The 17,964-nt window shown below is 40.5% G+C and overlaps 1 protein-coding gene across 2 annotated transcripts in view; it reads left to right on the top strand.

Annotated features, from left to right (window-relative positions):
* The first annotated feature begins 3,141 nt into the window (after positions 1–3,141).
* The window catches only part of Exo84 (exocyst complex component Exo84), a 62,530-nt gene continuing 47,707 nt past the window's right edge, over positions 3,142–17,964 (top strand). For both annotated transcript variants that reach the window (XM_080272834.1, XM_080272842.1), the window contains exons 1-3: positions 3,142–3,196; positions 11,274–11,429; positions 17,721–17,807. In XM_080272834.1, the coding sequence (XP_080128960.1) occupies positions 3,142–3,196; positions 11,274–11,429; positions 17,721–17,807 (298 nt within the window). The remainder of the gene's footprint in view (positions 3,197–11,273; positions 11,430–17,720; positions 17,808–17,964) is intronic.

A 17,964-nucleotide genomic window follows, 5' to 3' on the forward strand; every position in this document is an offset into this window, starting at 1 on the left:
CATGGGTATATACCAGTCTATAATTGCTGCATATTAGGTGACTCCACTATATTAGAAATGCATTTCCTTTATACATATTGTTCCACCTTAGGTCTGTCTCATCTGTATTGATTACTTGTTTACTTACAGGAACTAAGAACTTCGTTTTTGTTAAAAGTGAAAGAGGGGTGTTGCTGGAATTGAGCCTAGAGACTAAAGCAGGTGAATAGTTATGTATGTTTTGTAACTCAAAGGGGATAGGCTGGCACAACCTGCTTGCATGATTTGCAGTCTGGAAAGGGCATTAATATGACTGAGAAAACATAAGGTGGGTAATGGATAGAACGTCACTGACATAAAGGGCCCTGCAGTCACGTCAGGTGTTGAAAGTTGTATCACATGTTATTGAGAAAGCATGGAGCTATGACTGACAGTTTGAACAGATGGGGGTCTGATCATTGGTTATGAGGTGACTGTGGGTAAGCGAAGTATGTCCTGTTCGAAGATGAGCAGATGCAGTTTCCAAGCACGGGTTTTTGTGTCCAAGGGAGGATCGTGGAGAGAAATGGTTTCATAGATTTTATCTGTGTGTAACGAGGGACTGCCACTTCTGATGTGTAGTAGTAAGGTTTAACATACAAAAAAGTTCTGAGCATGAACTCAGGTAGAAAACAAATGTGAAGGAAAATGGCTCTCAGGGCAAGGTGATAATACTATTTCATTACCTGGGATGTATGAATGTCCAGAAACCTAACATAACTGGACAGATAGTGGAATAGCCACTGTTGGATCTTCAGTATTAACTGTGTTGAATGAAGGGGCAGGACTGCTCTAAAGAAGCTGGATAACATGATAAAGGATGAGAGGTGTAAATTTGAAGTAGGCATTGATTGTGGCATAGAGTTCAGCTATCAGTACACTGACAGTTAATGGTAGATGGTGTCACTCGATGTAGTGCTGCTTTTGGGTGACTGCCCTTTCCTCTCCTCCTTCCTTCCTTCCACTTCTGTCTTTATTTCCTTCAATCTTTCCTGTGCCTTCTCCCTATGAGTGACTTTGCACTTCCACTTCTGTTTTTCCTTCAATTTTTCCTCTTCTTTCTGCCTCTGGGTGACTCTACACTGAGTGATAAGCCAAGTGGTTTCCTGTACCACTAACTGTGCTGGGTGGTGACCATGTAACCAAATTATGGCAGATTGTGGTTTAGTGGGCAATTAAGGTGCCCCAATCAGATTGAACCAGTGCAGGTTTGTATCCAACGGGTGGTTGGGGTTACTCTCATCTTAAATGCCAGGACCAGCTTGCCTAGCCCCGGGCTTCAAAGCTCCTCATGGGGCACCACAGGATTAGATGATGGATGGATGGATGGTATATAAGTAGAGGGGAAAAACAAGCTGTTCCATACAACATCCAGTGGAAACTAGTGTGCAGACAAATATGTGGAGGGGAAAATGAGTAGCCTACAGGTAATGGATTCCTAGTGCCAGGTATCAAAGGTCACATGGTGCTAATGTGTAGAAGATAGAGAAGAGCATGAAGTGTTCCATTAGAAGTCTTGGATAATAGAAAAGGGAAGGAAGATGTAACATGTAGATGAAGAATAAACTTTGATGAGGTGGCAATGGAGACAAGGTGAGGGAAGGGGCAGAAAGAACTCCCAGTCTTCATCTGGGAATGCCCCCACGGCGACAGTAGACAGTGTAAGTGTCGACTTCCCTACTCATGATCGAAGTTTTTCCAAGAGTGATTCTTTCCTGGTTGACATAATAGCTTAGGGGAGTTATAAACAGACCAGTTATTTCTCTGTTGACAAACTTAATCTGCGGTCCTAGACAGACAGGTTATTTCTCAAGTGCTCCTAGGCTGGTTATTTAGTAATTAACATTTACTGCAGATTGTGACAGACTGGTTACATCCTGGCTGGCATAAACTTGGTATCCAACTGCACTTAGACTGGTTATGTCTCAGTTGACAAACTGTCTTAACTGTGGCCCTAGACAGACTGGTGTCTCGGTTGATATATCTAATGTCTATGGAGTCCTAGACATTAGATATTTCCAGATTGACAATGCAGTCCTGGACAGACCGGTTATTTCCTGGTTGACAAACAATAGCCTACTGCAGTCCGGACTGGTTATTTCCCGATTGATGAAAACTTGTAGCCAACTGAAACTTTCTTATACATATTACTGAGAAATATGACATGTTCCTGCGAGCTGGACCTGTATTAGATCATATAGCCCAGCTATGTGACAGGAGGGCACTACCCTTCCCAGTATTGCAGAATTTGCAGCTAATGGGCGTGGTTCGAGCTCACGACAAGCCGGTTCCGAGTCTGACGCACTGCCACTGAGCCACCCTGCCCCCCCCCCCAAAGAAAAAAAATAAATATTATTGGGGAAATGGGAGAAATGGCGTTCCCCGAGCTAGACCCTGTATTGTATCATATAGCCCCGCTAGGTTACAGGAGCGCGCTACCACTCCCGGATGACCCCGTTTCCAGTCTAGTTTTTGGTGTGTCAGTATTGCACCACTACCTCATGGAATGCCCCTTTACTGCTAATTATAGGAATCCACAACTTAGTCTTTGACAACAAATTTCTGGTTAATATGTGAAAAAATATCTTTTCCGTGAATGTCCTGAATTTGCACCAAGGCTCTAGAAAGCCATATATGGTTTCACAAAATTAGTTATTTTTAAATCTCATAAATTACATTATATATGGACCGTTGTCTGTGGAATTACTCTTGGCGAACGAACATCAGCACTTGCGAACGTAGCAAGTGGACGTGCACATAGACATTCTGGAGCCGAAATGAACGAATGCTCACGGGTGCATATGCGACGGTTGCCCAAGTACGCGAACGTTTACAAATGTTCTTTCGGCAGTGCTTGTTCACGGGTTTATTCAGCCACTTCTAAACGCGTGGACCGATGTTTATGAAAATTTGAAGCAGTTCAGTTCAGTGCAAGGGAAATTCGCTAATCAAGTATTTAAAACACAATGAAGACGTAAGCATGGAACTTAGGAAAACTTGTAAAGTATGCGTACTTTTACAACAATAAACATTTAATTCAACAAATAATAGAATCGGATTGCCGAAACGAAGGTATATCCCGAAACCATACCGAGAACCATGCTCATGTCATAGTAAACAAACATGGCAGATCTGCTGGTGAAAAAATTGACAGCTGAGGATTATAATGCTGAAAAATGTAAGAGCGGCAGCGTTAGCAGTGTTATTGTTCCATTTCATGCATCAAACTTTCTTTCGGCACCTATATTATGTGTTACAGGAACACTGCAGACGAGGATATGTGCACTAACTTGAATTTGATTGCTGGTGTACGCCCACTTTGGTGTTTTCATTTTTTTTTTTTTTTTTTTTTTTAGCGGCTGGCATAGCCATTTACTTCAGTTAAAAAACATAAAAGGAGCGGGTAAACATACGCATTATTTGAAGCACTAGAAGCACCTCACCAAATAAGGTCTTCTTCCTGATACTGTGTTTTCTTTTTATATCTGGATTGGTAAATAACTGTTTCATGCAAAATCTGTTTCCCTGATGTTTTTAGCTGTGTTCTGCAATCCATCCCATATATTACCAATATGCTGGGAATCGAACACCTGGTCGTGGTGTACCGTAGTGGTATGCTGCCTGGCTCTCACCTGAGAGTCCCGGGTTCGATTCCTGGCATATTGGTAATATATTGGATTATTTTTCCTGTGTACAAAACAGATTTCTCTCTTCATTATGTTTTGCTTATCTAGTCATGGTTAGTGGGGGAATAAGAAGAGATCTTCTTGTGTAGACCCCACCTTTATTAACTGTACTGGTACCAGCCTACCTATGTGTTATACCCACATGCTTATTATATTGTCACCCTTATAAAGAAACTGCCTAAGTCATTTTTTCTGCTTTTCGGGAAATTGAGAAAAACCTGTCTCTTTTTCTTAACTTTTAAATGACTTAGGTAGAAACTTGAGGTGCATTTCAGACCACTCACACCCTAGACCTGGCAAAGGCAGCAAGACCAATAGATGCACCATGTGATGAAGAATTGATTTAGGCAAAAATCCAGAAATCGCCGAAAAATGACAAGGGAATTTCTTTATGAGGGTGATGATATCTCGATTTAAAGGCGGCTATAGTTGGTTCTGTGACCACATGGTCAGGTAGGGCATTTCACTTATTTATTGCCCTGATTGAAAGAGTTCGCCCTCGTTGTCATTCTCCGGTGCACTGGTTTTGTCTAGCTTGAAGGGATGGCCTCTCAGGTTTGTGGTGCTCAACATGAAGAACTTGAAGGTGGGAACATTGTCATGCCCATGGAGGATCTTGAAGACCTCTATCATGTCCCCCCGTGTCCTTCTGTCCTCCAGCGTCTGCATTCCTAAGGCTGAACATCTTTCTTCATACTCAAAATTAGCCAACTCCAGTACTAGTTTTGTGGCTCTGCGCTGGACCCTCTCCAGTAAGTCGAAGTCATTGACAAGATGTGGGGACCAGCACTATGCTCCATATTCTAGAATTGGTCTGACCAGGGTGGTATACAGCGGTCATAGCATCCCCTTGTTCTGGTACTCGAAGTTCCTTTTTATGATTCCAAGTCTGCTGTTGGCCTTTCCTCCTACCATGGCTATGTGTGTTGAGGACTTCAGGTCCATTGAGATCAGGACTGCATGGTCCTTTTCCACTGCAGACTTTGCGAAGATGATTCCATTCAGGCTGTAGTCACATCTTTGATTATGGCTTCCAAAGTGCATTGTTTTGCATTTTGCAGGGTTGAAGGTCAGAAGCCACTTGTTGCTCCAGTCCTCTAGTAATGTCAACTCGTTTGACTCATCAGCATAATGATGGAAGGGACTGTCCTGACCTAAGTGTAACTAAAGCTAACCTATCCTAGCTTAACTGTGCCCAATAACCTAACTTAACATAATCCAGCCAAACTTAACATCCAGTTGGAAACAAAAACCACCTTTGAGTACTTTGAGTAAGGCAAACAATCGTAGGTTTGGCGGAATGTGATGATGAAAAGTGGGAAATATTCGGGATATGTTTGGAAATACACTCAACTAACTGACACTGAAATTAATATGCTCAGTGCAGAATTTAAGCAGTTTTAAGCATTTTCTCTTATAGAAGCATTTGTTGCAAGTGCTTTTCTTCATATATAAGAAAAGATGGGGGTTTCCAGTTCCTATCTCTGTCTCTCACTGCATCTAATTTAACCTAACCCAACCTAATTTAATCTAACAACCTAGCCTAACCTAACCTAATCTACTCTGGATGAAGATTCGATAACAGACGGAGCTACAAGCTGAACAACTCCCACTCCCACTCCTGATCTACTTAGCCCTAAAAAGTGAATTTGCAACAGTTGTATATAGAAGAAAAAATAATTAAAATTGCATAAACTAAATGGCAAACATATGAATTTCACTTTACATTAGTTGAGTGTACAGTACAGTACATGTTTCCAAAATAATGCCAAATATTCCAGCAGGGAAAGGTAATTAACCACCCTGAAAATAGTCCTGATGACCACTCTGTATCCGACCTTTGTCCCTCAGGGTGCCACTCGGAGGAATGCTGAAGCACTTATGCCAGTTCCCCCACTTTAGTGATGTGAAAAAATTAACACTGTTCCCCGCCTATTGATGGCCAGTTTATCCAATGGGTTTAGTTTTTTTAACTGATTTTGATGATATTTTAGACGATGTTTGTGTTTAGATTGATTTGTAAACTTTTTAGACTTAAATTAATGTGTTTTAGTCATAGGTGGGGTGAACGCAGTCATTTTAGGGTACCGGGTACAGTTTAACAAGTTTAATTTTTTCGGACTTATTTTTGCTGATTTTTGGATTTTATTTTTGGGTTTACGTGAGTATAAACTGCTTTTAGGCTTAGTTTAGCATGATTTAAAGCTGTTTGGTTTTGGTAAGCCAGAAGCTTGTTTTGGACTCATATGGGTGGGTTTTGGACTTTGTTGAGGGGGGGGGATCTCAAGGCTCCCAAATGCATCCCTATAATTTCTGTGTTATAACATCCCTGTTTAATGATACCCTGGCTCAGCGATGGGCTTTCCCAAATTCATCTCATCGTTATAATGGGGGCAGTCGGTAATCATCACCAGACCTCTCAGTTGCCAAGCTGCTTCAGTGTAAAGTACACTTCTACACGAAACTCACTTGAACACCAAAACCATTTCAGTGCCAAGACCACTTCAGTGGCACGGTTGCCTCAACACCAGGACCATTTCAGTGTCGAGGCCACATCTACACCAAGACCATTTCAATGCCAAATCCACTTCTGAACCAAGAGCACCTGTACACCATGACCATTTCTACACTTCTACACCAAGACCACCTCTACACCAAGACCATGTCTATGCCAAGACCACCTCTACACCAAGACCACCTCTGTACCAAGACCACCTCTGTACCAAGACCACTTCTATGCCAAGACCATTTTTAGTCCTCTTTCCTGTTTCTCTTCCATTGCTAATCATATACAAGTATATGTTCTTTGAATTAGTGCCATATGGTCTTTGATACCAGTTGCTAGGAATCCATCATTCAATTCAGTACATTTTGAATTGTGCTACAGCTGTATTCCATTATGTACATTAACCTATCTTTCCGGTATTATTTTGAAATTGCACCCATCTAATGAAGATTGAATTTAGTATGTTCACCATTTAGTTTATGCATCTTAAAGCAGTTTCTCTTTTATACACATCTGTTGCAAATGCACTTTTAGTTCATAATGTTTAAGGAGTGGGTGATTGTCCAGCTACTGGCTCCATCCACTATCGTATCTGTGTTAAACTTAGGTAAAGTTAGGTTAGATTAGATTAAGGTACTTTAGGTTAGATTAGAGTATTTTAATGTGGATGCAGTAAAAAACTCATATGCAGTAGCATTAGAATTGCATAAGCTCAGTAATGAACGTATTAATTCAGTGTCCATTAGTTGGGTGTAATTCCAGAAATTGATTATCTTAATGATGCCTCCATCTGATCAGTTCTCTGAGAATATTCATGTTTGTATGCATTGTAAATTACATCCCACATATTCTCCCATACTGGCACTTTGTTGTCGTTGTTGTTTTTGGGTTGCCCGCAGTGTCACTAGGGCAGAACACCGAAGCAGCAGAGGAAAACGATCACCTTCATTGGATCACAAGTGAGGAGATCGGAGGATATCACTTGTGATGGAAGTGTTACAAAGAATAGATGTTTTAGCTATATCATCAAGTACAGCTTCTGCGTACATGAAAACTGATGAGACCAAGTGACACCATGGTAGCAGATTTTCCATCCAAAGAGTGTAGTTGGTACTGTTTTCTATAACATCAGTCTAACTATATACAGCCAGATTCCACAATCATGTAAGGGGTGGTCATTTGTCTTGGAGTTAGTTGTTTTATGGGGAGGGATATTAACCCTCTGCCAACCCACTTGGTGACATGTAGGGAACACATATGGGTTGGTTATATGGTTAACACCCAGAGTTGTAAATGGTTTCCTGGCTTACAGGAAACAATTCAACGTGTCACTCACTGTAAAGCCACCTGAAAAGGAAAGAAGAGTAACAAAAAGTGACAGGAAAGATGGGAGAAATAGGAAAAGAGGAGGGCAGACACAGAAAAAGAATGAAGATGATGAAAGAAGTAGGCAGCACTACATCAAGTAACATGCTGGTTGTCACCACCTACCACCATCTATAATATTAGGTATATAATTATTGTGTTTAGAACAAAATTCTAGGAGAGCTATCATTCTTATAACATAAAATTGTATTTTTTTCTTTATTAAATGTATGGAAGTTTTGATTGGAAATGTGTATTTTTGAAGTTGTTAATCACTGTACAAAGTAGGTTTGGGTTCAAGTACAGGTGGCAGTATGTAAGTACAAGTACTGAAGAAAAGTAAGTACAAGTGCAAGTACAGAAGATTTGCATAGTACTTAAGTCCAAGCCTAAATACTTAAGAACATACTTAAGTACAAGTACAGTACATTTCAACAGGTTATTTATTGTTACTATTATTTTTCAGTGATGTGTATTTCAGATTCAGTAGCCAGTGTCTAAAGAAGCATATGATGGTAATAAATACAGTAGTCTTACTAAAATGGAAATGAGCTAAAAAAAAAAAATCTTTTATCCATTCAGTTCTCATATTTTAGAATATGAACCCAGGCCCACAGGGCCTTAAGTGGGTAAAGATCTGTCTGCACGGCATTAATAGCTGCCCTTAGTGCCAAGTGATTGAAGTTGATCAGAAGTGAACCCACTGTCTGGTAAGAGTAATGATACAAATTTAGATAAATATCCAAGTTTAATTGATAATCCAGAATTTACTAATAAAAAGGAAATTTGTGATTCAAAACATAAGTGTGGTACTTGTAATCTTTAAAAACATGGAAGACAGTTATATTTCTCTTGGCTTGCAATGAAATTTGTGATACAAAACATAAGTGTGATACTTGCAGTCTTTATAAATACGGAATTAAAATATATTTTCCTTGGTTTGCAGTTTATGAGAAAATGATAATGGCAGATATTTAAACACTAATAAATATTTAAGCTCAACCTGTGTGGGGCCAGGTGGGGGTGGGGATGGGATGCTTTTAATGCACACACTGGAAAAAGCTTGTGATAGCTAAAAACCATCAGTAATAAAAGTTTGCTACTTGGCATAGGTTATCTCGCATTTATTTGCGATGTTTTAACACCAAAAAAAAATCCAAATTCAACCAAAAACTTTTAGTCTTCTAATGTAATTTTGTAAGCCATATTCCAACAAATTTAGTTTTTTAGGTTGTTGTACAGTTAGCTTCACCATACAACAAAAGCTCATACAAGTTTGAGATCAGGTCAGCAGTCAGCATCATCAGATTCAATCTTGGTATATGTTCATCACAATATCTGACAAATTTCAGTGCTTATTGACGCTAACGCACACAGTTTCGCCATACTTTCTATTGGGAACATAGTTGTATGACTATAAAGAAAATATGAAGTTCCGGTTTTCATTAAGTCACTAGAGGTCAGGTGTGGTCAGGTCAGGTCACTTTTGGAGCATGGTATACCAACATCACACTGCATGCAGACTGCCCTGAAATAGCCAGTAGTATCCTATGGTAAATTGAAGTGGCTCCATATGTCAAAATGCTTAGATAATGCCATGGTACCACTCGGGGTGCTGTAAATGATGGCTAAAGAAAGACAGCTACTGAAGTGAGAGGTTGCAGACAGGAAGAAAGTAAACATGCGGGTGCCTGTTGAGATGAAGTGTGTGCATTAGAGTTGCCAGATAGGACTAGTATCAATTGAGCTTAAGTTATTATTATGATATAAATTGATTTATATTCAGTTGAAATAAATATTGTAATGTATAATAATCAGTTTAATGCCATTGACAAAGCAGTTATTGTCAGTTAATTATTTAAGCAATGTACAGTTGCGTTCAGGAGAAATGATACACATTTACTCGTTTAGTTTACTGTGGTATCCATTGCTAGTAAGATTTAGAACTAATTCCCTCACCTATTTGCACATTGATGACCAGTGCACCAGGCAGTAAGTGAAATGGTTCCACATCTTACCATTAGGAGACTCTGCAATAGATAATGTGAGCAGATGTGTATTTCTACTTATTGACGCGGCTGTACCTTACATGTTTGTACTGCATCTGAAAAGTACTTGAAAATGCTTGATTTTTTCAAGTACATTTGGCCCAAGTAGCCTACAAGTACATTAATTTTTTAAAATCTCAAGTACAAGTACTCAAGATTTTGTACTTAGGTACAAGTACACCTGTACTTGTACTTGGACCCAAGCCTGCTCTAAAGGAATGAATTTTACATGGAAACCTAGCCTGACGGGACTTAATTTAATGCTGGAAACAACAATTTCAGTCTGAACCTTGATATCATATTAGTTATTTCTGCAGAACTTGAGTGGCATAAATTAATTACACCATGATGAAACTTTTCAGCGTCTGTGAATATGAGCTGTTCGTAAATTTTACCATGTTTAGTTGCAGATCCTTATTTAGAGATAGTACACACATAAAACCTAACAGAGCCTGTTCTAATTGTGAAAGTCCCAGATTTATTATTGTCATTTATTTATTTATTTATTTACAGTACTGTATTTAATTTGTTTATTATTTCTTTATTTTATTTATTTTTTATCATATTTTTACAAATGTGCTTCTTTTATTCTTTCAAATTTTGTGTTTCCTGGTGGTTTTTAGTGCAAGTTATTCATTTTTAACATGCATTTCTCTTGCAAATCCCTAACGATGACCAAACCTAAGCAGTTACGTGGGAAATGGGAAGCACAAGGTGGGGAAGTTGCGGACATGATTGATGTAGAGAATTGTCAGAGTTAAAAATTGTACCAAAGGGGTGTGCTCATTCCAGGAAGCCCACTTTCTCTGGTCTTAGCCTTGTCATTCTTTAGTTTTATCCATGGTACTGTTTGATGGTTCGTATAGTCAGTGAGCATTGCACAAACCAAACTTAACAGGATTTAACTTATCCATGATAGTTACATCTTTTTGCCCTCCCCTAGGTATATCATTTGGTCTTACCCCTGACATCTGCAACTCCAGCCATTTCATTTCGATTTGAAGTATATACAGTTTTTGAAAACTTGGCTTTCTTCTAGATTCTGAAAAATCTTTCATATTAATTAGGTACCAACACCAGTTCATTCCACCTCAGTTTGCTCTGCTAACCAAACCATATTTAGCATAACCTAACCTGATATAACCAAACATGCCTTAACCTTATCTGATCTGATCTGACTGATGCAACATACCCTAATCATATGATGGTCATATAAAATATAATCTACTCTACCCAATTCAGGCCAACCCAACCCATCCCACTGCAACTGAGCTTAAACTTACCTTACGAAATGTAGCATAATCTAAGTTATCCCCACCTGGTCTGACAACCTAATCTAATTAGGCTAAATCTAGTATAATATAATCTAACCAATCCAGCCTAATCAAACCTAACCTGTTTATCTCTTTACCTGTAGCCAGAGACCATAATCCCAGAAACGATGGCCACAAATCGGCTCCATGTCTTGCTGTCCCCTGCCATCATGCTGTTATCTTTCCAGTTCACATACCCTTGCCCATATATCTCTCGACCTTATCCTTCCATCTCATCCTCAGTCTCCTCGTTCCTCTCTCCCCTTTCATGTCACTTACACATAGGGTATATCACATAGTCTCTTAGTCAGTTTGTCATTTTTTGTTCTCACCACAGATGTGCAGAGCCTCAGTCAGAGCAGTGTGGGAGACTTGGAGTTGCGGCAACAGCGCCAGCGAATACAACAGCTGGCAGAAAAGACCAATGCAGAGCTCAAGAAGAATGTGTATGATAACTATATGCAGTTCATCGACACGGCCAAGGAGATATCATGTATGTGAAACCCTTCCATTTTCAGCATATACAATAAGAGATCTCAAATACATATGGTCACTGATAAATATCAGGGGTGTGTTCTAAAATATCTCAACTTTATCCACACACTTGGTACTGTAAATTGAGAAACTGGCAAGTCATCTTTAAATATAGTAATGGAACTTTAAGAGGGAATTTTTCTGTGATGTTCTAAAATATCACAGTTTTCATCACACAGCTGGTAGTTGTGCTGTAAATTGAAAGAACCTAGATGATCAGCTTTATAAATAGCAGTACTGTACAACCTTTTCCGTGATATACAGTACTGTGAACTTAACCCACCAATTGCCATGAGGTAGTGCATTTATATGCTCCCCTGGCCGACCCCAGAACCATGTTTTCAAGTTTCGACAGTTAATTTGTTTCTCTTATAGGTGTGAGGAGAATCATCTGGCACACCTGTCAGTGTGTGTGTGTGTGTTTTTTTTTGTCTTCCTAAACCCATCCTGTGATTCTCAGTGATTCACGGAAAACTCATAAAATTACTTCGCATGACAAAGTAGGCAGAGAAGGGTTGTGGAAGGTTTTGCGTTTGTACAGTGGAGATGGTAAGCTGCCAGGTGATGTCATGAGTTTTTATGATGGTAGTGAGGCATGTGTAAGAGTAAATGAGCATCTAAGTGATTGGCTCACAATCAATGTGGGCGTGCAACAAGGTTGTGTGACGTCTCCATGGTGGTTCAGTATATATATGAATGGGGTGATTAGAGAAGTACAAACTTGAGCAATGGAGAGAGTGATGGTGTTGGCAGTGAATGGTGATGGATGGAATATCTCAAATATGTTGTACGCTGATGATGCAGTGTTACTTGCAAGTACCGGACAAGAGCTTGGTAGACTAGTGCAGTTTTGTAGATGTCTGCGAGCATTGCATTTTGAGAGTAAATGTAGAGAAGAGTAAAGTGATGGTTATTGAGAGAGAAGGTGATTCCCAGTGTGATGTTACACTGAATAGAGACTGGAATTGGTGAGAGACTTCAAATACCTGGGTACAGTGTGAGAAAAGAGAGTAAAACGTGCAAAAGAAGTGGAAAGTAGAGTGAAACAAGGAAGGAAAGTAGCTGGTGCAGTGAAGGCCTTGATAAAAAACAGAGGCTTGAGTGTTGCAGCTGCACAAGGGTTACATGAAGGAGTGTTATTGGCAGCCTTAAGGTACTGATGTGAGACTGTGGTGTGGCATGAAAATGAAAAGTCAAGAGTGAGAGCAGTGAGATGGGACTGCTGAGGAATGTACAGTATGTGGAGTACAGAGAGTGGACAGGATATGGAATGTTGTGATTCATGAAAGATGCAGAGTGAGGAAGTCTGTGGACACCAGAATCGAAGAGAGTGCACTGAGATGGTTTGGTCATGTGGAGAGAATGGATAACAATAGAGTGGTGAAAAAGATACACCCACCGCAAATTGACTTAGGACCTACACACAGAATTGCTATGGGAGAGTTGTCTGTCTTTGCTTTGTGTTTCCACCCCTACCAAGTGAATTTTTTGGGCAAGAAGTAACTGGCAACTTCTCTGGTGTTGGCGGGAGGTGGTGAAACACTCAGCACATCAGTGCTTGCCCAGAAGCGAGAGTGAGAGTATATGTTCCCGTCCCTCTGAGTTTGCACATCCCTCTTTTTTCGTATGCATTACTGTTTGCCCTGTTATTTTCCTAGAGTCGAGTTGTCATGCCTGGAAAGTACTGCTCAGGGGATGAGAGGGTCCATATCATTGCATGGAGGCAGGATAATGTCCCTGTCAACATGATTTGTGAACGTACTGAACGCACAAAGTCAACTGTCACGAAGATTCTTGCTGCAGTGCGCGGCCTGCTACCCTATGTCGTACCAGAGCACAAGCATGGCAGTGGAAAGAAGAGGATGACTTCCAGAGGTACAGATACGCTTCTGAAGAAGGAAGTAATCAAGAATCCTTGACTGACAGCAGCAGAATTGAAGAGAATTCATCCCCAGCTGTTACAAGACGTCCCTCCAACAGCACTTGCAGAAGGAGCTGGGTTTGCCAAGCCACACCGCAGCCAAGAAACCGCTTCTCACTGACTGCATGAAAGAAGCAGTGCATTCAGTTTGCCAAGAAGTATGCACACTGGACATCGGATGAGTGGAGAAAAGTCATGTTTTCCAATGAAAGAATATTTCAAGTGTTCCAGGTGCGTTCTGCCAAGGTTCGTCGCCCTTCCTCCCGTAGTTGATATGACCCTGCTTACACAGTGCTGACTGTTAATCACCCAGTCAGTGATGATATGGGGGTGTTTCTCAGGTGAAATGGGAAGGGGAGGTCTCTACTTTCTTCCTAAGAACTTGATGGTGAATGGTGGCCAGTACATTCAAGTTCTGAAAGATCATTTGTTAAACTTTTTTGCTATTCATAGGTGCGACTTTTTCATGCACGATTCAGCTCCATGTCATAAGTCAAGAAAGGTGACAAAATGGCTTCAGGATAATCGGATTGAGGTCCTCGACTGGCCTGGCAACAGTCTGGTTCTAAATCTGATAAAGAACTGCTAGACAAAAATGAAGAAAATCATGGCAGAGAAGAAGACACCCAATCTGGACAACCTCAAGACTGAACTGACAAATGTTTGGTGCAAAGAAATGTCCATAGATTTCTTTAGAGATCTAAGTGATTCCATGCCGAAATGCATCCAACTGGTCCAGATAAACAAGGGAAACATGATTTCATATTAGTGAATGGCATTTCACGAACAAACATTGTGATATATTATGATTTCTGTATTTTTTAATACCTTGTGGGGGGAGGTCCTAAGTCGGTTTGCGGCAGCTGTATATCTGAATGAATTTGAAGGAGGGAGGAGACGAGGTAGGCCAAGAAGAAGTTGGAGGGATATGGTGGATGAGTGTGTGAGGAAGAGAGGTATGGAAGTCGGTGAGACTATGGGACGGACAAGAGACAAAGCTGGCTGGATAAATTTTGTGCAGAGAAGTGCATAACCAGGGACTGGCATCCCTTTTTAACGTGACAGCGTTCACATTGACTCAATCAGATGCGTATATGTGATACGATACGACAGAACATGGTGAAATTTTTTTGGCCTATCTGATGGAGCCAGGATTCCGGGCTATAGTCATTCCAGGGAAGATCAAAGAAGTACTGCCTGAGGGCCTCCCAATCAGCAGCTCCAAAGTGCCACAACCGACGTTTCTTTGGAGGGTCCACAGGAGCAATAGGACAGGTTAAGGTGATAAAGTTGTGATCAGAGGAGCCCATGAGAGAGGAAAGATTTACAGCGTAAGCAGGAGGATTAGTTTTAAGGAAGAGGTCAAGTATGTTGGAACTCTCTCCAAGGCAGTCAGGAATATGAGTAGGGTGCTGTACAAGCTGCTGTAGATCATTAACCTGTGAATTGCGAGCCATAGCTCAGCTGGGTAGCATCACGTTGCGGGCCACAGCTCAGGCTGTGCTGGTTGTGCATCACCCTAACTACTCCACCCCTATGCAAACTTATGCATGGCGCTGTGCAAAGATGGAGAGAGAAAGATTTTTTCTTTTCACCAGAGGATGTCATGGATGTTTATCTTCAAGTTTATAGTAAACAAAAGCAAAAAAAAAATTTGCTTTTGTTTTTTCATTTTTTCACTACTCCCTTACGTAAACTTGCACATGGCCTTATCCAAAAGTGGAGAGAGAGAGAGATCATTATTTTTTTTTTTTACCAGATGATGACCTCGATGTTTATCTTGAAGTTTATAGTAAACAAAAACTAAAAAAAATTTTTTTTTTTTTTTCTTCACATTTTGCACACCATGGGGTGGGGAAAAAAAAGGTAATTGTGCAATCCACAGGTTAAGGATGGAAAAGATGTAGGCTTGTTCACCAGGGTGATCAGTGAAAGGAGAGGAGAGCCAAAGGTGGTGGTGAACATTGAAATCTCCTAGAATGGAGATTTCAAAGAAAGGGGAAATGGATAGGATGTGTTCTATCATAGAAGTAAGATAGTCAAAGAATTTTTCATAGTCAGTAGAATTAAGGGATAAGTAAACAGCACAGATATATTTAGTCAGAGAACAGCAGGAAATCCGAAGCCAGAGAGTAGAGAATTCAGAAGAATCAAGTTCAGGAACACAAGAGCAAGTTGAGTCATTGCATACATATACGCAACGGCTAGCTTTGGCTTTGAAATGAGTATGGACAAAGTAGGAAGACAGAGAGATGGGTTTGCTATCAGTTGCCTTAGACAGCTGAGTCTCGTGTAGGAAGAGAAGGTGAGCTTTAGAGGAGGAGAGGTGGTGCACAGCTGAATCGGTAGAGAGGCGGCTTGCGGTCCTAACGGACCCAGGATCGAATCCCGGCTGGGGCAGGGAACAGTTTAAGGATTTGAATTTCATGAAAGCAGACTTTCCTGATCTACCAGATGACCCGCCGACATGTCGTAAAAATACCCCCGCTAATACCAATACACCAGTCCTGTATGAGACAGCCCTAGCATGTATTCAATATGGACGGTGGGTGTTAGCGCCGAAGTGGTGACATGTGGAGGTGTAGGAGGACTACTGGGCCTTGGGATAGGCAACTGCCCCCAAGAAATAGGCCCTGAGCCTTTGCCCAGAGTCGGACACATAAAAAAAAAAAAAACAAAAAAAAAAAAAAAAAAACAGAAAGGAAGTTAGACGGCAAATGTTTCAGAAATGAAGAAGTGAGTCAGACAGTGATTCCAGGCATCTTGCTGGGTCATCATTGGGAGAGGGGCAGATGGTGAGGACCTTTACCCCCCCCCCCCCCAGGACTCCGAGGCTTAGTTAAGCGACACCATTTCAGTTGAATTTTGAATTGGAAGTGTAGTGTGTAATGTGCATGTAGTTTGGTGTTGACAGTACTATAGCATGATTGTGATAATAAAGTGCACTACAAGTACTGGCAAACCTCAGTTTACGATATCCCTATATGCGATAGTCTGGGTTAGTGATGGGGATAGAAATACCACCCTACCCTGTCTATCGTAAGCCTACCCCTAGTTCTGCGATAGGCATCAGATCCCATCGTCACCTCATGATGACAGCCAGGACCGGACATGGACCTACAAGAAGTAAGTGGTGAGAGGTGTTTGATATTTTCTGACCTATTTTTTATGGTTTTCACGTTTATTTGTTGGTTTTAGGGAGTTATTAGCAGGTATTTGGCTTATGTTAGCTTCTTTTACAGCTGTTACGCTGTTCATGTTGGCTTTAAATTTTTTTTTAACTCATTTGGGTGGGTTTAGGACTTGGTTGATGGGGAACCCAAGGCTCAAAAATGCATCCCTATACTGTACTTGACATGTTAAATCGTCCTAGATTTACGATACCCTGCCTAGGGATGGGTTTTTACTTAGCCAATTGCACCGTTAAACCGGGGTTTGCTTGTATAGTAAAACATCAATATAATGGACTGCAATATACCGGAATTCACTTGTATCGGACTCGTGGAGCCAGCCAGACTAAATTCTTACATATCAGGAAAAGTCCAATAAAGCCAGAAGCAGTCCAGACTGCCTGACCACTTCAGCTATTTTGACCACAATATGGTAAATGAAAGACATATGTATCAGTGTACAGTACAGTATTATTATATATATATTATACCATTAGATTATTGTAGTGAATTTATTATACAGTACAGTACTGCAGTGGCAGTGAAAAACCGTTGGTGCGATCCTGACTAAAGTCTGATATATCAGAAAAAGTCTTGAGTTAGCAGGGGGAAGTCCGGATGTCACTTTTATCAGACTTTCACTTTTTTGGGAATGGCTTGGACTCCAATTAGTCCGTTATAGTGAGGTTTTACTTTTTCATTGTAAGCCTGGGATGCATTCCAGAGTTTCACAACTTTTTCCTTAAGTTGATACTATAAATTGTTGGAACTGACAACTGAATGGGTAGCAGTGGAGCTGTGATAGGCAATTTTTCTTTAACTTACACTGCAGCCTTGCTCTAGTGGGTTAGAGTGCCTGCTATTGATTGAAGGGTGAAGCGTTCACTTCCACCCTAGGATCATTGGTAGGCATCAGAAAGGGCAGTCAGTTGAAAAGTGCTTCAAGCTTCAAAAGTCCACCAAGTAGGATCAGTGGTTTAGCCTCATATCAAGAGAGGAGTGGATAGCATAAAAGGTGCATCATCATCATCATCATCACCGTCGTTGTCATCTTCATCATCGTTATCATCATTTATTGTGGAGTTAATAGCAAAAGTGCTGTCAGAAGTGGTGATTTATCTTTGAACAAGCTTTTGCATATTGTTCTGTTTCCTTTCAGATCTGGAGAGTGAAATGTATCAGCTGTCTCACCTGATCACTGAGCAGAAATCACTTCTTACAACTCTGTTAGAACTGTCCATCACAGGTAAGATTATAGTAAGTTGGTACAGTTATTGATTAATTGTATTTTTGCAGTAAAGTATAAAAATTTTGTCCCTTCAGTTTGCACCAGATATAATGTTATTTTCCACCAGCAAATTTCCATGTGAAGGACTCATTTTAGTGGACAATGTTGCTAGCTT

Source organism: Coenobita brevimanus, chromosome 6, assembly GCF_032717465.1.
Source record: "Coenobita brevimanus isolate Jiangsu-jjx chromosome 6, ASM3271746v2, whole genome shotgun sequence".
NCBI lineage: Eukaryota > Metazoa > Arthropoda > Malacostraca > Decapoda > Coenobitidae > Coenobita > Coenobita brevimanus.